Source organism: Perissodus microlepis, chromosome 16, assembly GCF_051167445.1.
Source record: "Perissodus microlepis isolate ML-2025 ecotype Zambia chromosome 16, ASM5116744v1, whole genome shotgun sequence".
Lineage (NCBI taxonomy): Eukaryota > Metazoa > Chordata > Actinopteri > Cichliformes > Cichlidae > Perissodus > Perissodus microlepis.
The window spans coordinates 13,831,755-13,852,166 of record NC_140476.1 but is presented as its reverse complement, the minus strand read 5'-3'; the positions used below and the strand labels follow the sequence as shown (position 1 = coordinate 13,852,166).

The 20,412-nt window shown below is 41.0% G+C and overlaps 1 protein-coding gene across 5 annotated transcripts in view; it reads left to right on the top strand.

Moving 5' to 3' along the window:
- Window positions 1-20,412, top strand: part of igf2bp2a (insulin-like growth factor 2 mRNA binding protein 2a) — a 61,216-nt gene that overhangs the window by 22,100 nt on the left and 18,704 nt on the right. For all 5 annotated transcript variants that reach the window (XM_084908336.1, XM_084908338.1, XM_084908337.1 and 2 more), the window contains 4 exons: window positions 12,453-12,501; window positions 16,291-16,342; window positions 19,210-19,273; window positions 20,113-20,403. In XM_084908336.1, coding sequence (XP_084764462.1) covers window positions 12,453-12,501; window positions 16,291-16,342; window positions 19,210-19,273; window positions 20,113-20,403 — 456 coding nt within the window. The remainder of the gene's footprint in view (window positions 1-12,452; window positions 12,502-16,290; window positions 16,343-19,209; window positions 19,274-20,112; window positions 20,404-20,412) is intronic.

The following is a 20,412-nucleotide window of genomic DNA, read 5'->3' as shown; positions in this document are numbered from 1 at the left end:
ATTAAACAGCCGAGTGAGCGTCGACAGCAAAGAACAGACAAATGTCAACAGGAAGGCTGTGGCTTCCATCTGAGCCGCATGCGCCTACCTGCATGCCTCTCGGCCTGTGCCTCCCCGCCTCGGTGCCACGGTGAAAACTAATGCGTGAAGAGAAACGGGCAGGCAGGTAAGCCTGCTGCATTCTGATGAGTTCTCGCCCCACGAGGTCTGGGAGGGGAACTGAAGCAGGCACCTGAGTGCTACATACCGAGATGAGGTGGTTAGCACTACCGTGGAGCAGCAGCTTTGTTCACTCTGCAGCATCAGTGTGAAAAATATGTAGTTAGGGAACAATGGAAAAGGGGAGACCAACTGCCTGTTTTCTACCTGATGATCATGGGATATACTGGAGGGATAAACACCATTAAGTGAAGCTCCATGTGCAGAAGACGTTGACTGTAACACCCTTCAATATATTTGATATGTCACTATATGTTTAGTCAAAAAAACAACAAGCATTTTGTTTCTTTACAATATGACTGTGTTTTTACCCTGTGAAACCTGTCCTTGTAGGTGTGAGACATGTGTGTTGTCAAAGAAGTGTCTTGTAGTCATAAACTGATCGAAATCTAACTTGACCCTGCAGTTTTCCTCAGGCGTATAGAGCATTTCAGTGCCTTTCAGCTCACTGGTTTGGTCTTCTCATTGCTTATAATGACGTTTTTATCTAGCCAAGCAGTTTTCACTGAACAAGCTCTGACAGTACATTATCTGCCCACCACTGAACAGTCCTCAGTTTTTGCCATAACTGGAAATGATGGATGCTTATATTTAATACGGCCAAAATTTCAAGCCTGCATACAAGTAATCCCCATTAGGTTGCAGACTGCTGTAAACGCTTAGTTTTCAATTTTTTTTTCTTCTACTTCTTCTTTTCCTGTTCCCTGTTTTTGGGCTAGGTTGACGTCAGCTGCTTATATGGTCGTGTCAGGCACCACTAGATCTGTGACTCTGTGAACAAAATGGCTCACCCAGAAAATGTTTCTTCCGTTATGCTTGAAAATGCTGTGCAGCCTTTTAGGGGTTTATTAGGATGTGTCTTAAAATGAGCTTTTTCCCATTGTGAAGTTCAGTTGAATTTGCTTGCTTTTTTTTAAATTAGAATGCACAAGTACAGTCTTGGCATGTGGTAAATGTATATCTTTTACAGGGTTTTTTTTTTTTTTTGCTGCGTTCTCTTCATAGATGGTATCAAAAGTATATGTAGCTACTGTGATATTACCCATACGTTTTTGAAATCTTAAAAAGAGGATTTCTGCTATTGCCATCTCAGTTACAAAAAGTTGGATTTGACGAGAAGGGGCGGGTCTAACTGTTGCTAATGATCTGTGATCGGCAGGTTGTTAGGCTCTATATAAGGTCAAAAAAGGATTTATTTTTCAAACTGTAAATAATTTAGAACTACTTTAGTGGAGTCCTGGGATTAAAAACATGGAGGTGGAAATGAGCATAATCAGTCCATTTTAAGAGTAAATTACAGTGGCAAGTTATGTCTCATATTTAGGGCTGCATGTCTCCAAAAATACTTTAAAATAGGTTCAAAGATGCATTTTATATCTAACTGTATGTGACTGTAGGGTACTGATTATCTATAACTAATATGGAAAGCAAAAGACAGAGGGCTTTTTGCCCTCCTTTGATTCTTGCAGGCAGTGGTTTTGCTGATTGTCTATTGGTTATGATTATATTGTGCTTCAATCTTGACATCTGATAATGGTTTGTAAATTGCAAACTAAAGTCATTGCAGTGTCGTTCTTTTCATGCGCCTCCTCCACTAAGAAAGAAGAAAATGAACCACTGCTGCACCAGTGCCCAACCATAAACCATTTCAACTCAGATATTATTAAATAGTCATTAATTCAGAATCATTTCCTAAGAAATTAGGAAATGATTCTGAAATGATTCCAGGAAATTTCTTCCCAAGAAATTCGCTGGATAGAGTTAATAATTATTTGATATGTATCAAAAATATGAATGTCCTTATAGGAGTTTAAAACCCAAGAATAGATTTATTCACCATACATTTGTTTGTGCAGTTGTTTTTTTGTTGATGTTGATAAATCCCATATTTTGCACTGTCACTGCTTATTTCTTACCTCTCCAATGACTACAAAATTGCACATTCTTCTCAGAATTTCTGGAAAATAATTGGAAGATTGCTGAGTCAGAAAACTCAATGCCACATTTCTTTTTTTAAATTGCCTTGTACAGCCATTATCTCCAATGTATTATATTTGTTCCGTGCTCTTAGATGTGTCCTGACAGAGCTCACACAACCCAATATACAAACTCAAACCAGCGTGCAGAAATGGAAAAATTTTGTCGAACAGCGTCATAGGTTTGTGTGATGTCCTGTTTATGTTTTGCTTTAGAGTCTGTTTGTCCTTGTGGGTGGAAAAGCAGGAACAAATCTTTGTGGCTAGAGGACGGTAACAACGTATAGACACCACTCTCATACAAATCCTGTTATCTCTGCTCCACAACAATTGGATGGGACTTAGAGAAGCGCTTAGGAGCACTAAACAGAAATGGTCTGAGCAGCGTCTTAATCCAGCAGCAGAGAGTGGGCCACTGTGGGAGTGCCAACAGAGTTTGAAAGGAGAAGCGGGGGGGGTCCTTCCACTCTGAAGGGTGTCCCGAATATTGTTGACTTGTTGCGCCTTCTCTGAGATTTCAGGGCGTTTAGGAGCTTAAGGGTCAAAACCAGAAAGTGGGTTAATTCAGATTAGATGAATCCGCTGCAGTTGGTGTCTAAGGACCACTGGGCTTTTTGACCAACCCACCCCAACTGAGCCATATACTGTTTCACCACTAGACTGAAAACTGTCAGTGCAGACTTGCATTTACCGTAAAATCAGTCCAGACTGAAGATGTAAGAGCAACAGCCACTCGCATACATGCGCTGGCAGCTGTAAATGCAGCTGATTGTTCGCTGATCACATTATGCTGCACTCAGCACTGCACTACCATACATAAAAGAAACTGAGACATTAGTGTTGCCTGCACAGTATATATATCACTGCATTAGTAACATGAGCATGTAATAGGTGCGTAATCACATGCCTCCAGTGTGATTTACGACCGCAGAGTTTTTCATTTCCTATCTGATCTGCATAGTACAGCTGATGTGATGGAGGCCAGATCATCTTTCATTTTGTGAAGCCATCACTCGCGTGAAAATATGAAGTCTTCCGTCAACCTGTTTCTAGATGCTGTGAACTTCCTGTGTGTGTGTGCGTTATATCCTCAAGCATGGCCGTCAGTTGCTAATAGAGCCTTTTGCTAGCAACTGAACTGTTTTGTTAGAGAGTTGTTTTCTGACAGAAAATAGGTTCGGCAATATTGTTTATCTTATCCCAGAGAAGAGATTATCTCCTTAAGCATTAAGCAGTAAATATGTTCCTAAGCTGTTGTGAAACAGTGGTGAGGACTTTGTAATATGACATGTTTGCACTGACAATCAGCCGATGTTGACAGCTAAATGGATGCTGGAAAGAGGGGAATGACAGTTAAATGGAGAAAAAACTCCCAACACATTTATCATTCAAGTGAATGTTGCAAACAATTATGTGAGGACTGCAGTAGCAGTGAGTGTGCAGAGGTGTTTGTGTGCGTTTTGTGAGGCAGCGTGCTCCGGACTGAAAGACTATTTGAGATGCCTTTTTATTCGTCCAGAGCGAGCCACCCTGCTGGGCGCAGGACAGCATGCCTTGTGAGGCGTCTCTGACAGCCTGGGCATCCACACAGAACAGGGTGAGAAAGGTAAACAAGGCTTTTAAAGGTCTCATTAGAAAGAATCCTTTAGCAGAGAAGGAAACGTTTAATTATTCACTCGTGAGTTTCTGTGTAGAGGGGAAAAAAAGGAAGGAAAAAAGGTTTCCCCCTCAGCCGAAATTCCAAAAGACGCCTTGGGGAAAAAAGCAAAACTTATCGTGTTGTAGTGTGTTTCTAATGACATAAGTGAGTTTGATTTTTGGGGGTTAGGAACAAAGTACACTGAGATTATGATAAATTGAAATCTGCACTGTGCATGCTGAGTGAGCGTGGAGGACATTTTGAAAAGCACATGTGTTAGGAACATAAAGAAAATTTGTTTCATATGAAATATTTCTTCTGACATACAGTTAGGTCCGTGCCTGTCATGTCAGTTTACACGATATAAAAGTGTCATATCACAGCAGGGCTCGCAAAATCGCTAGCCCGACGTCCCGGGGCTAGCGATTTTTCCAGTCGGGCTACCAAAATCTGTCTCTGCCCTGCCCGTAGGGCTATCATAGGAAAATATATTTCAATGCTTTTGCATTCTTTCGGAAATGTAGCTGGGTAATTATGTCATTGGCATCGGTGAGCCACTGTCAATATGTGACATATTGAAATCGTGTTTGAATTTGCGCTTGTTTTTTGCTTTCACTTTGCAATCGCGGGAACTGTGTATAGAGAGCGACAGCACTGATTGGTGAGTGATGATAATTTGCGCACCAATTCCTCTGACATCGTCTTATCAATCGTTAGCTTACTATGCAAACATGACAAGTGAAATCTCCCGCAGCAAGCTTAAACATGTGAGAGGTTGATCGCGCAGAGAATCGCTGAGCGTTATGTGAGTGCGTGTGTAAAAGCAGCAGGATATATATTTTAGTTCTGCTGAGCCAAATAAGACAGGTCAGGGTGAAGAAGTGACAGCCAAAGAAAAGCTTACCACAAAACGGAAAGGTTATGACAAATCAGACTATAAGGCAAAAAGAAAGTGCAGCTTTATGGTTTCATGGACAAAAGAATTTCTGTGGCTGCGATATGATGAGCTATATAACCAGGGCTGCACATAAGTGGTCCGCAGGTGCGCATTCGCTGTCAAAATAAAAAACGCGCACAAGATAAGAAGTTGCACCGCGTGTTTGCGTACATAAGATTTTCTGGAGGAGGACAGACATTTGTTTAGAACTCTTAAAGATGTCGAAGAAGCAAACTCCTTTAAGCAATTACTTTGGTTTTCCTCCACATCCAAAGAAATGTCAGAAGGAGTCCGAACCACAAAAGAAGCGCGTATTCTCGGAAAAGTGTTTGCAGGAGGTGAGCTGGCTTCAAACAAATGATGAACGCACAGAGGTGTGGTGCAGAATGTGCCGTGAAAATCCCACTCTAGCGGACAAAAACAGTGCCTTTTATATGGACGCAAACGCGCGTTGCAACTTCTTATCTGGTGCGCGTCTTTTATTTTGACAGCGAATGCGCACATGCGGACCACTTATGTGCACCCGTGTAAATAACATAATGTTCTGCCGGGTGTGTTGTTGCTTTTCCCTCGATTTCTGAGTCGACAAGCGCCTTTGTTACTGGGACCAGTCATTTTAAGAAAGGCCCCCATTAGAACCCATGAGAAATGCAAGAAATGCATTATTGCTCAGTCTGCAATATCTTTCCCAGAACAAACACCAATTGCAAATAACATACTAAAAATAAACCTGAAAATCAGTTTAGAATAGCGTACTATGTTGCAAAGAGTGAACTACCACTGGCACAATTTAGCAGTCTTTGCAAACTTCAAAAAGCAAATGGCCTCGATCTTGGTTCCACTTGCCTCTTTCCCGTGACTTCAGTGGAAATTTCAAATTCAGGATCTGACACAGACTGATTCATGTCCTACACAGTTCTTACAAGTTCATAGAAATTTCTGTTCAATTAGAACCAAGTATTTGAGTTGATGATTGTAATTTTTATACAATGTTGTAATTTGTGTTTAAACAATTTGTTGATTAATGTTTTGTTTCCGTTACAATATTATACTTTAATGTATAATATTGTAACGGAAACAAAACATCAATCAAAAAATTGCTCTCTTTTTTATTCGGGCTACTTAAATTTATTTTGGGCTACCAAAAACTGAAGAGTCCCTGCCCGAAGGGCTACCAGGGATTTTGAAATTTTGCGAGCCCTGCACAGTATCAATGATATAGGAACACCATGCATTTAGATTCAGTGACTCAAACAACGAGGGAAGCCCAAGCATGTCTGAGGGCAAGAGCCTCCAGTGGTGATTTAGTATTTAAAAAGTGAACTACTCAGCAACTTAGAATCAGCACAGTACTTTGCAAAACATGCAAGAAAACTATTTCTGCTAAATGTGGAAACACTGCATGTTTTTCACCACTTGATAGACGTGTGACTCAAAAGTAAACTAATACGTTGACAAAGTGTGGCTGGAGCGGTCACTTGTTGCAGTCCATAGGACAGGAAGAGCAAATGCTAGATGGAAATGACTGATGTGGTTACACAGTAGAAAAGAAATGCTATAAGCAGTTGGTTACAGGGCTGTAATACATGGAAAAACAAAACATACAAGGTGCTGGGGTTGTTGCAGCATGTCACATCATGGTTCCCCTTGGACAAATTGTTTAGTGTTAAAGTTTGCAAAGTGAACTTGAACTTAAAACTCTGTAGGATGTTTTCATAAATAAGTAGAAGAAATTGATAATAATTTTTTTCTCTTCTCTAAATAATGCCACGCATCATGGTCAAATGAGGTTGCATACTAGTAACCAATGGCTACAATGGTGCATTTTTTTTTTTCTAAATTAGCTTTTGGCCAATACCTATCACTAGGTACTAGGCCATAAAAGAGGGCACATCAGAAGACCAGCAGACTGATAAGCTTGAATTCCCTAAAAACCTGGATTTGTCTCTGTTGGCTCCATCCAAGTGATCATTCTCTAGTTTGTGATTATAAACATGGTTGTGAATCACCATGATGCAAAACAGGCTCACACACCTGTCCCTAAGGTGTCTTCACAGGCTATCTTGAAAAATTTGGACATCGGTGCCCGACATGAAGAAATTTACTGCCTAAATCTCTGAGCGCTGATGATACGACGATAACGTTCTGGTCCATTATGAGCTGCTGCTGAGCACTTTAACATTATCATTAAGCAGTAATTTCACACTACTTCCTTTGCTGCAAAAGGGCATTTCACTGTGTTGTAAGCTGTGCAGATTTTGCTTTTGGGCCCAGTAAAATATGATGTTGGTAAAATATTACCTTGACTGCTGTGTCTTAAGAGACCTCATAGTAGCAAGATTGGCATGCTTTTTTTATGATTTCATAATGAATTTGCCCACCCGTATGGGTGCCTGACATGTGTGCCCTGTGTATTTTTGTGTGCAACTACAGGGTCTGGTAGTTGCAAGACTGGCATATTTTTATTTTATTTTTTTAAGAGGTATGTTAGAATAGGGCTGTGCGATATGACCAAAATCTCATATCCTGATATAAGACATCTATCGTCCCGATAATGATATAAATCACAAACATTTTCTGAAAGTTCAGTGAATCTCGGGCAGCTCGACTTGCGTGAAGTGTTTCCAGCTGGGTGTCGTGTACCTGGAGTTGAGTGTTTTAACCGATGCATGAAACTATACATTTTTAGACATAAGTTGTAACGGCCGCCGTTTTCTTTCTGAGTATTTATTACACAGCGTGCTGCGGGGAAAAGCCTGTTCTAACGTTTGAGTCTAAGGTTTATTTTTTAGCACCTGATGGCTCTTTTTTGCTTCTCATCCGTAAACACTCTGCATAGTATTTCACATGATTCAGTTTATTTTGAAAGGTCTCAACAGGATCTTTAGCTTTATTCTGAAAGGTTTATGTGGAAAATAAACAAGTGGACACGCGATGGTTTTACCGTCGTTGTTGCTAACGACGATGCATAAAAACAGGCGCTTGTCCGTCCTTAGTGTGGTTATATTAAATATAAGAGATAGAGAGAACTTTAAGAAATTAATATAGCCACTACAATGACCATCAAAACGGTGAAAAAATATTGCCGTAAACAGTTTATTTTGCGACACCATGAAACAAACGATAGCGTAAAATGAAACGATAGATGTTTTTACATCGTCATCCGATATATATCGTTATATCGAACAGCCCTATGTTAGAATGTGACAAGACGAATGGAATATTAAAGCCTCTGTACCTTACAGCTTTACAGTCCTCTCACACACACACACACCAACACCCCAACATCGTGGCCACTCCCATGGCTCTGGATGGTTTAAACGCTCAACCAAAAGATACAACATCCTATGTAGAAAACATTGTCCAGCTTCTGAAGAGTTACAAGGTTAGGTCACTTTAGCTACTGTTAAATTGAAAATGTTAAACAGTTATTTTATACGTTTACTAAATAAAATTTCCAGGGAAAATGGTATCTGGGCTACTTTTGTGCTTATATTTCACTTAGTCTGTGTCACTGGATGTAATGCTTGCTCACTGCTATTGCAGCAGTAATAGCAGGGAGCTACTTTTAATCCGTTAACGTTCCAAGTGATGTGAAGCTGTCCGAAAATTTGACGTCAGCAGATTGCATGCCACTGATTAGCTAGTCAGTGGCGTCACTTGATGACTCATGACAGTATCTCCTTCATAAAAATCAAAAACCCCATTTTTGAAATCCAGCAAAGAGGGAAATTTCTACACAAAAACAACACTGTGGTCCCAGATTCTGGAAAAAAACACACACACACAGAGCAGCAGGTATACCACCAACCAAAACCCAGTAGAGTTGACCTGAGTAGCTACTAATGGAAAAAAGGATATATAATGCTGATTTACTTTTGCAGTAAATTCACACTTCAGATTAACGAGTGTGTCATCAGTGACAGAAACTTACTGGAAAAGAAGGACTGAAAATGCCCTTCATTTACTTACATTTATAAATGCTGCTGCCTGCAAGCAAATACCAAACACACAATTTGGTATTTATTCATTTATTTTTTCATATATTGTCAGAAATATCATGGCAAGTTTTCTTGAACTATCATGATATAATTTAGAATCTTTGTCATCCACCTCACTTGCAGTTTATATTTATAAAGTCACACACGGTATCAGATATGGTTACTTCTAGAATATGTTGCATTAAACTGCCTTTTTTTTAACAGCATGGGGCCGTTTTGCATGGCAACTGTTTTTTTAATACTTGCACATGTGAATTTATAAGCTCTTATAGAATCTACTTTTATCAAAGTAAAAACGCTGCATAGATCAGCCCCAGCTGTAGTTATGTCTAGCTTGTTTTAGTTGTGTGTCTAAATTTTATAGACAATATCTCCCAGAAGCACCTGCAGTATTTGATAAATGTAGCCTGCGTTTCGGGTTGTGTTTTGTGTTAACCTCGTGTCATTCCTGTTGAAACTTTTCCCAGACTGATGTTGACACCTTGTCCAACTTCTCTTTTTTGCCTCCATTAAAATGAGTTCAATTTCAGTCTTGCCCATTTGCATTGACAGAAGCTGTAGTCTCATGTAGCCCTGTTTCTAATGTAAGGTGGAGTTAATCTTTCATAACTTGAGGGGGAAAAAAACCCATCAATGTCTCACTTTTGACATTTTTGGGTACAAATTAATCAGTTAGTGCAATGTTAGCGATAGATTAATTTGAATGGATGATTAATTTTATATTTGTTGACAAATAGATTAAACAGTCAATTGGTGCAGCTCTGCTGCTTCTATTTTAATCTTACTTGCACCCAAATGATATGTGCCGATAGCAAGCTGAGTCTCTGCTCCAGACACACAAAGGTTTTAAAATCTGAAGGTAGAACTGAAAGCACAGATCAGAACAGAGGAGAACAGAGAACCTGTGAAAGGATTCCTCTAGAATGGTTGATGATCATAGGGTCATCTTTAGGAGCAATGCAAACTTTTGGCACGGGTTGAATACCCTCTTTCTCACCCCTCTGTCTGCCTGCTCTCTCAGAGGTTAAAATTCCTTCGACTGCACCGCTTGCGTGTGCGTATTAGTATGCACGCCTGTGTGCAGACACGGTTCCTTAGCTCGTACAGGTGGGTGCAGTAAATATTAGCTTTTCAAATGAACATGGCCACCCTCGGATATTTAAAGGCTGAAATTGAGAGGCTTTCTTTTTTCTCGTGGCAGGCAGCTCCAAACCAGCAGCAGACAGCTTGGTTACATTCAACAAACATTAAGTAACCATTGACTTCAGTCTGTATCTTCTACTGCAGTTCATTTTGGACTTGGGAAAGGAGGAGCTGAGAAAGGGCACTGGGTTCAAGCTTGAATGCAAGAAAACAGGAGATATTAGCAGATGACTGCCTCTGGTTTATCCACGGATAATAAGGGAACACAAATAAGTTGAGGATACCTGAGGACTGTAGACAGGCAGCATTTTATTTTACAGAAAGCAGTTATCTTGTGCTTATCCAGTGTATGCTGAGTGAGACCTCAAATGTGTCACTGCTTATTCAAGATGTCCCTTTGGATGCTTTCAGTCTGACAGGAAAACAGGTGGCTCTAAATAATGACTTATGACAGAGATGTTGAAAGAAATGGTGCATTTCTTACAGCGATGTTTTCCTGTTGAAGAATGAGTTTGCAAAGTTTACCCCAAACCCAGCGTCCTGCTCGGGTTAGCCTCTCCCATCATCAGATTCACTAAAGTATCCATTCTAATATAAAGTAAGTGTTCAGCATCGGGCATCAAGATTAGTTGGAATAATTAATTAGCACAGACGCTATAGAGAAGTGGTACTTCTGAATTCACGGACTATTTAGGCAGACTACGCCGAATGAAAGGACCTTTCAGTTTCCATATTCTGCAGGTTGGGGATGCCAGCATTCGGAGCTGTTTTGAGGTTTTGACTTGGTCTTAAATCCTTTTCAGCTACTGGCTGCTTTTTGGATGTCACAGGTTTGTTTACGACGTTAGAAAAAGTGATGTGTTTTAGCGGCAGAGACAGATTTTAATTGGTTTACCCTTGTTTGGATATTGACTGCCAAAAGAGATCTTTCATCAAGCCACTTGCTTTAAACTGCCATCAGTGACAAAGCTTGCAGGCCACTGTGCTGTACAACACAGCAGGAATTGTCCATTTGTTTTTTATCCTTGTGCATTCTGTTTTATTTCGGAATGAAGGCAGGATCTGAAGTGTCTATCGCTTTAGAGACTTTAAAGTTATAGTTGGAAGATTTATTGCTAAATATACATATAAAAAGGTGTTCTACTCTTAAATTAAGTTTGCTTTTTTGCTGCCGTTTCCCCTTTGCTTACCTTAAATTGGTATTGTCAGTTTGTTAATTTATTTCTTGGTATTTTAAGAAAAAGGGGAGAAGACACGTGACACTGTGTTTCTCCGGACAATCAGAAAAGAGTCATTCATTCGTGTCCAGCTGCCCGCGCAGTGCTCTCAACCTCTCCTCAGCCACTGACGGGAAACTCTGACCTGCAGTGTTTTACGCCCAGCCTGGTTCAGGAGAAAAATGCAGAATAGAAATGTTTGCCAGTGCGTGAACACAGGCATTCGAAGCGCAGCAAAGCTGATACGACGTGCGTGTTTGTTTGTGGGTCCCATGGCAATCCCGCCTGAACTGAAATCTATCGCTCATTATCACATCTCATTACATTTCTTCCTCCACTTCATATCTGCATCTCAGCCCTTCAGTCTCACTCGTTGTAGTGTCTCCTGTTTTCCCACCAAAATGCTTCTCAGCAGCATGGCTTTCTCTCCACTGGCTCCTCATCAGTTGCCTTCATCGCAGAGCTGGGCTCTCTCACGTTAATGTAGTTGTTAACAGCCTGTGGTCACAGGCGGTTTGTGTGGCTTTGCTGTTGGAGCTGAAACGCGCAGAGGAGGTGCTTTGTAGGACCTCTGATCCCAAATGGACCGGCCAGTGATGGACTGTGCTTGGTTGACTGATATAGTTTGACAAGAAACTAAAAAGACCAGGGGTTCAGTGTTAAATTACAGAAATTGAAGATACAAATGAAAGGGATATGAACTGAAAACCAGAGCGAGAAACTGTAAAAGAACACATGAATAAATTTTCAGGGAATACATGAATATCTTGTTTATTGCTGAATGTGGGTGCTTTTTGTTTCCTTTGTTCTCCAAACCAAAAACACACTTTCTGTTGCTCTAGTTACGTCACTCAGGACGAAGGAAACCCATCATTGTGGTCTGAGCGCCTCTTTTGTTTTTTGTTTTTTTCCTTGTCATGTGATACTTTCACTTCTCCAGTTGAGAGTAGTAAGCACAGTGCTTGTAAGATGGTGTTACCAGGAGTCACATGCTGCTGTCTAATAAACACCCTCACCTTACATACCTACGGTACCTTCAGCACATCTGTGACAGCCTTTTGATTGGTGATAATGAGCCATGGGTGTTTACAGTGACTGTGAAATTACATACAGTGAATATAGTACAGGTCTGATTCTACATTATGTCTTTGCTTTTGAGCTACTGATACAGCAGAGGTGTGTGTGTATAAATATACACTATATATATATAGAGCACAGTTTGCTGCCTTTGCTCTGAACACAACAGATGAGTGTAAGTTTATGTGAGTTTGTGGTTCGGGTCTGTTAAATTCTCTCCGTCTGTGTCTTTCATCTCTGCAGGAGTCGGAAGATCCAGATCCGGAACATTCCCCCTCATCTACAGTGGGAGGTCAGTGTGTGTGTCTCCGTCTGTGTGTGTGTGTGTGTGTGTGTGTGTGTGTGTGTTGGTGTGACAGTAATGCCCTGTTGATCAGCACCAGGTAGCACATAAACCAGTTTCCTGACGATGAGTCACCAGCCTTTATCCTGTGTTTGTGTGTTTATGTCTGTACTTGTGTGCGCGCTTATGTCTGTGTCGGTGTGCAGATGACAGTGCGTCTGTGTGTCAACATCTGTAACCTTGCTGGGGTCCAAGTTGGTTTTCTCTGTGTGAGAGTCTCTGTCTTCAAGCCTTTACTCAGTCATTTTTCTTATTTTAATATCTGCAGCCTGTCTGCGCTCACAGCTCTGGGCATGTGGTTTAAATGGGTTTTATTGTTTTTAATATTATAAACATTAGCGGATAAAAACGCTTTGTGTTTACTGAACAGATTAGGACAATTTGCCTTATCCCCCCCAGTCTTTTAGTACTGCATACAGTTTTATTGTACAAAAGAATTTATTCACATTTAATAACACAATATTTTTGTATTAGTATATAGATAAAGAATTGAATATCTGATAGAAAACATGTGATCCAAGTGTCATCTATTTGTTTCTGAAATTTAGTAGAGATGCTCAGAGGCAGCTCATTTTATTGTATGTGGCTCATTCAGAGTTATTTCATTTATGTTGGACCAGATGAGTAAAATAATTAGTTTCCATAATAACCTAAATAAAAAATAAAATATAAACAAAAGTACAGTTTTTGAAGACTTAAAAGAAACCCATCTATTTAAAAGCAGATAGTGGACAGCATGAAATGTCTTTAAAAAATAAACAAAAGCTCAAAGGTATGTTTTTCTGCATTCAGTCAGTCTGCGGCGACTTTTAGCAGCATGGTGCCTCAGCACTTTTGCCTCAGATCTGCATGGTCCTGGGCTCAAACCCACAAGGGCCTTTCTGTGTGAAGTTTGCATGTCCTCCTGAGGCTTTCACAGGTTTTCTGCAGGAGCTCCAGTTCTGCCTGCCATTGAAAAACATGTAATGGTAACCCTATCTGTCTTGCCCCAGGCATTTTTGCAAGAGATTCTTAATCTCAAGAGTTTTCTGGTAAATAAAATAAAATATCAAAGATGCGCTGCTGTAGTGAATAAAAGAATGTGCTGCAATGGCTCCTTGGCTTAACCATTCTAATGATGTGATTTATTCTTAATGCGTGAAACACAATTCCTTGCCGCAAAATACAGTGAAAAGTTCAAAATGGTGGCCCTTCTTCTCTACTGATGTCACTCTTTGCACACTGCCGGTCCAGGAAAGATCCTTTGGTGGTTTTCTTTTTACATTCCCTGTTTTTTTTTGTTTTTTGTTTTTTCCTACATGAATCTGACCTCTTTCCGTTTGAACAGTGACCTTTTATTATTTAACATATTATGATGGAACGCTGCCACACATTCTTATATCATCTTAGGTGTTAGTATGTCTTTTGTGTCTGCCTTATTTCCCCTTTGCACCATAATGTTTGCACAGCAAGATTAGGCTCTTCAGCCACGAGTATAACAACTGAGATACAAGTTCTTAGAATAATACTTTGATTGATCACACTTATGAATATTAAAGTATCTCTGTTTTTACCAATATTGCGTGACTGCAGGGAATGATATCTCTGGCGCGCGCGCGCACACACACACACACACACACACACACATACATACATACATACATACATACATACACACACACACACACACACACACACACACACACACACACACACACACACACACACACACACACACACACACACATACATACACACATACACACATACACACACATACACATACATACATACATACATACATACATACAGGGAGTGCAGAATTATTAGGCAAATGAGTATTTTGTCCACATCATCCTCTTCATGCATGTTGTCTTACTCCAAGCTGTATAGGCTCGAAACCCTACTACCAATTAAGCATATTAGGTGATGTGCATCTCTGTAATGAGAAGGGGTGTGGTCTAATGACATCAACACCCTATATCAGGTGTGCATAATTATTAGGCAACGTCCTTTCCTTTGGCAAAATGGGTCAAAAGAAGGACTTGACAGGCTCAGAAAAGTCAAAAATAGTGAGATATCTTGCAGAGGGATGCAGCAGTCTCAAAATTGCAAAGCTTCTGAAGCGTGATCATCGAACAATCAAGCGTTTCATTCAAAATAGTCAACAGGGTCGCAAGAAGCGTGTGGAAAAACCAAGGCGCAAAATAACTGCCCATGAACTGAGAAAAGTCAAGCGTGCAGCTGCCAAGATGCCACTTGCCACCAGTTTGGCCATATTTCAGAGCTGCAACATCACTGGAGTGCCCAAAAGCACAAGGTGTGCAATACTCAGAGACATGGCCAAGGTAAGAAAGGCTGAAAGACGACCACCACTGAACAAGACACACAAGCTGAAACGTCAAGACTGGGCCAAGAAATATCTCAAGACTGATTTTTCTAAGGTTTTATGGACTGATGAAATGAGAGTGAGTCTTGATGGGCCAGATGGATGGGCCCGTGGCTGGATTGGTAAAGGGCAGAGAGCTCCAGTCCGACTCAGACGCCAGCAAGGTGGAGGTGGAGTACTGGTTTGGGCTGGTATCATCAAAGATGAGCTTGTGGGGCCTTTTCGGGTTGAGGATGGAGTCAAGCTCAACTCCCAGTCCTACTGCCAGTTTCTGGAAGACACCTTCTTCAAGCAGTGGTACAGGAAGAAGTCTGCATCCTTCAAGAAAAACATGATTTTCATGCAGGACAATGCTCCATCACAGGCGTCCAAGTACTCCACAGCATGGCTGGCAAGAAAGGGTATAAAAGAAGAAAAACTAATGACATGGCCTCCTTGTTCACCTGATCTGAACCCCATTGAGAACCTGTGGTCCATCATCAAATGTGAGATTTACAAGGAGGGAAAACAGTACACCTCTCTGAACAGTGTCTGGGAGGCTGTGGTTGCTGCTGCACGCAATGTTGATGGTGAACAGATCAAAACACTGACAGAATCCATGGATGGCAGGCTTTTGAGTGTCCTTGCAAAGAAAGGTGGCTATATTGGTCGCTGATTTGTTTTTGTTTTGTTTTTGAATGTCAGAAATGTATATTTGTGAATGTGGAGATGTTATATTGGTTTCACTGGTAAAAATAAATAATTGAAATGGGTATATATTTGTTTTTTGTTAAGTTGCCTAATAATTATGCACAGTAATAGTCACCTGCACACACAGATATCCCCCTAAAATAGCTAAAACTAAAAACAAACTAAAAACTACTTCCAAAAACATTCAGCTTTGATATTAATGAGTTTTTTGGGTTCATTGAGAACATGGTTGTTGTTCAATAATAAAATTATTCCTCAAAAATACAACTTGCCTAATAATTCTGCACTCCCTGTACATACATACGCACGCACTCTTTGCCACCTCTCCAGGTTTCTCTGCAAGTATTAGCTGTGATCTCAGATGCCATTCAGCTCTCATTTTCTTTATTTACAGACAAGTCTGCACTAGCTGCAGCTACTCATCTGACATTAGGAAAAGTTTTTGTTTGGAGCTAGGTACATCAACGTACAGTGCTTTTTATTATCCATGCATTGTAGAGGAATAAGCTGATATGAAGTGACATAATTAAAATAATGTAAGGTTAAAGGTCTGGCCTTCCAGTAATAAGCTTTAATCTAAAGATCAATCAGATCTTAAAGTTTTGATCTCACTCTAATGTGTATGTGTGTCAGTGCTATTTTGTGTGTCTGAGTTTTATCTTTTCTCTTTTCCCCATCAGGTTTTGGATGGCCTTCTAGCTCAGTATGGTACTGTAGAAAATGTGGAACAAGGTACAGAATTCTTCTCCTCCCTGTTTGCTGTGCATGTCATCTTCATTTGGTTCCAACTGTTCAATTCACATGAGACTGTTTAGCATCACACACACACAAACATGCACGCACGCAGACCTCCCAGTGAGTCAAGTCTCCCTTTGTGACTTCACTTCCTCGTTACCATCATCCCACACAACCATTATCTAAACATAACCCATCTCTGCATATGAATCAGCCTTTATCATCTTGTCTGTCTGCGTGTGTGCGTGCGTCTTATAAGTTTGACCCGAAGAGTCGAGCGTTTGAATTGCATGCAGCCTCTATAATAAGCACTGTGTACTACCACGGTTCCCGTTGGCCCCAGCGTATAGATTGAAGTGGGCAGACATGGCAGTAATCCAGTAGTAATGTGTCCACGTGTGTGTTTATGCCTGCATGTGTTTGCGAGATGGATCTCTTTTGGGGAGGTGCATCGTGGTAACTGGGGAGGACACTGCAGGCGCCTGTGGTGAGGCTTTTGCACTGTCTGATTTTGTGTGTGTGTGGTTTTTTTTTTTTTTTGGGGGGGGTAGGCAGCATTAGAGCAATCCCTGCAAACTTTTTGCTGTCTAAGCACGCATGCATGAGTAATAGAGGCATGCACCGCGAGGTATAAGCACCAACAAAGATGCACATGTACAAATCTTTACACACACGCACACACATACAGGCACAGTGTCTCCTTGTATATCAAAACAGCCACAGCCAACTACTACCCACTGTTGTCATGACAGGTGCTAAAAGAGAATCCGACAGAGGAGATACTCTCCTCAGAGTTTACCACACGCTGCCGTTAAACAGTCTACTTCATGCTGTACCACACACCGGCACAGCATTTTCCCTTCACCTCCTCTTTCAGTTCCTCAGCCCGGCTCTCCAAACATCGCTAGTTGCAGTGAATTATCAATGGAGCCAGCTTGCTCGTGTGTCCGTCCCTGCTTGCGGTCTCTGTCACTTTTCTCTGCCTGGGTCTGTGCACTCTTGTTACAGGGGTGAGGTTTTAGAGAAGTCCCATGTTCTTGTGTGGCATGGTCAGAGCTGCTGGTGGCGGGGTGGGGCAGAAATGGCTGTGAGTGCCGGTGCCAGGCACCACGCCAGGCTCAGCCCACTCGCCCTCTCTAAGCCAGCTGGGCGCTCTCCCTGGATTTAACCCTTTAAAATCTGCTATCTGCTGCTCGCTAACAGGTTCGGAAGTTTCTTTTTTAGACATTGATGCCTCTTAGGACTGTTCACAGGAAAAGCAAGCTGAAACATAATTTTACGACTTCTGTGGTACACCTGGCATCTCAGACTTATTTATAATTGACATGTTTTGTTCTTGGCTTGCATGGGCGTTTATGTGCCTGTTTTATCTAAAACCTCAGAAGTATCTTTACAGAGCTTTGAAGACCTGCTCTATTTGCCATTTATTTGATTTCACAAGCGTAGTTGAAAAAACGTAGATACTGTTGTCTCTTGTGGCAGAAAGCATTTCATCAATAACACAAGCTGCCTTTCTCAGACCTTGTTCTTTTGCCATTAGTATCACTGTTGTTCTCTCAAATTACAGGTATCATGCAGTTAAATAAAACATGCTGAAGTACAATGTGCTAAGACCGGTTAAGGAAACATGTATACCAGGGTGACAAATTAAAGGGAAACTCCAATTTTGACGCCCATAGTGAGGAGAACTAGTGGCTCTATTGGATAGTGGATCTATTTTCACACATGCACTAGCACAGCAGCCCTAAATCTTTCTAGACTTTATCCAGTGTAGGTACATGTGAGCAGTATTTAACCTTCCCATGTCAAAAGATTGTGTGCTGGTCGGTTACACCTGTCAAATATAAGATGAAGAAATATCTTTTAAAATAAAGTTTCCTATGTAATGCAGAGACTGAAGCTGTTTTGGCAGCTTGTGGTGGTTCTGCATCTTGCAAATGAACTCTCTTATAATGTTTTTTTCTTTAATTTGTCACATTTTTTGTATTTATGCATTGCATGAGTTAATAACAGCAAAAACAAAACAAAACATTCTGAAAACATTTAATATTAGAGCAAACAAAACCTTTTTTGTGATCTCTTAGAGAACAAGAGAGGAGAAGAAAAATGTTTTGCAGTCGAGTCTCAGTATTCATAGCCCAGCTCTTGGCTTCAGCTAGACTGCATCTGTTGATTATTTCATTAAGTGATGAATATTGATGGCGTTTCTCTTTATTATAAGACAAAGAAAAAGAATATAAAGTTTGTGCTTGCTTATCGTTTTTCCTTATAAATTACTAGAATGATCAACTCAGCATCTGAGCTGTTTGATCAATGGACAATTTCATCAATTGATCGATTGTGAGCTTCCTTTGTAATTGCGTGTACTTTACAAGGCTCGCTTGAATTGAATTCCACTTACAGTTCAACCTTTGAAGAATTGAAGAATGCGTGATCTCAGCAGGAATCAAACCCTTCAGTGTGGCGGTATCCGTGTTGTTCTTTCCTCACCGGACCACAAGTCTCGGCGAGGTGCTTCTTAGCTGTGCATTGCATTTTATCACAGATTACTTGCTTTGTTAAGGCTGTCATGTCAAACTTAAATAGTTATTGTGCAAGTGGCAGAGAGGCTATTGTGTTAAGCTGCTCCTGTCTGTAGAGGAAGCAGCAGGGTCTGGAGGGGAGCCAGTGTGGTGATGGTTGTAATGGATTCACACAGGCAAGTGGTTCTCTGGGTCACCACGGGAACCTGAATGCGTCTCTGACTCACCTACGGCAACAACACAGAACTGCTATGTGCATGTGACCGAATCTCTGTTTACTGTGTGTCATCTTTTGGGTGTGTTTTTTTTTTCATGTCCTTCTCTTTCTGTCTTGTTTTGCAGTGAACACTGATACAGAAACAGCAGTGGTGAATGTTACATACGCAACCAAGGAGGAAGCTAAAGTGTAAGCAGCACATAATAGTGACACTGATGCATGAAAGTAGAGCAAGACTCATGATATACTTGCACAGACAAGAAGCTGCAATACAAGGAGTACTGGTCCTGCTGTTCGTATATTTTTCTTTGTACCAGGCGGTTTCAAATGTGTATCCATAAAGGTTAGAGCAGGGTTGGTTCATCTGTGGCCCACACAGTAAGAAACTCCTTGTGAACTGATTTTTTTTTTTTTTTTTACACAAACACATGTAAGCTTGGAGGAGGTTACTATACTGTAGAAAAAGACAGGATTAAAAGGTAGAAGGCAAACATGTTTGTTCTCTCCATTAGCTGTCCATCGAACACCTAGGTCACATTTTCCCAACTTTTTTAGCCTTGTGAAAACAGAGTAGATGTGTTTCAAACCATTGTGTTGGTGTGTTTATGAGGGGAAATTTTTTTTTTGAAGGGAAAATAATGTGATGTAAGCTCACCAGGTCACTGCCGGTGGGTGTGTGGTGAGCTAGAGTTGAGAAGCTTGCTGTGTGATCTTGCATTTTAATTTTTTTGCATTTCCCACGAAAAAGCGCAGTGAATGATGCATGAAATCAAATTATATTTAATGTTTGTCCACCAATAATCAGATGTCAGGTGTAATTTGCCGCTTTGGTGACTGTTGCTCGGCTGAGGTAGTCATCATGTGTAACAAACATGTGTTTACAAGCAAGTATATCAGAGGCTTATGAAATTAATCAGTCAAACTGTCAGAGAACCTGTATTCTGATATTCTTGTGTTAGTGCATCTGTTCATTTATTTCCCCTCTCTCTTCCTGATACTTCTGCTTCTACATTCCTACTACCACCCAGAGCCATTGAGAAGTTGACAGGACACCAGTTCGACGACTACTCCTTCAAGGTGTCATATATCATGGACATGGATGCTGCTCCACCTGTCCAGGCTCCCCGCACGCGTCGTGGGGGTCGGACTTCCCGGGACCAGGGCTCCTCTCAGCCTGGGCCATCAGGAGGCTACGGATCTCCACGCCCCAGACAACACGACTTCCCACTGCGCATGCTCGTGCCTACTCAGTTTGTGGGAGCCATCATCGGCAAGGAAGGCAACACCATCAAGGATGTCACCAAACAGACGCAGTCAAAGTAAGCAAC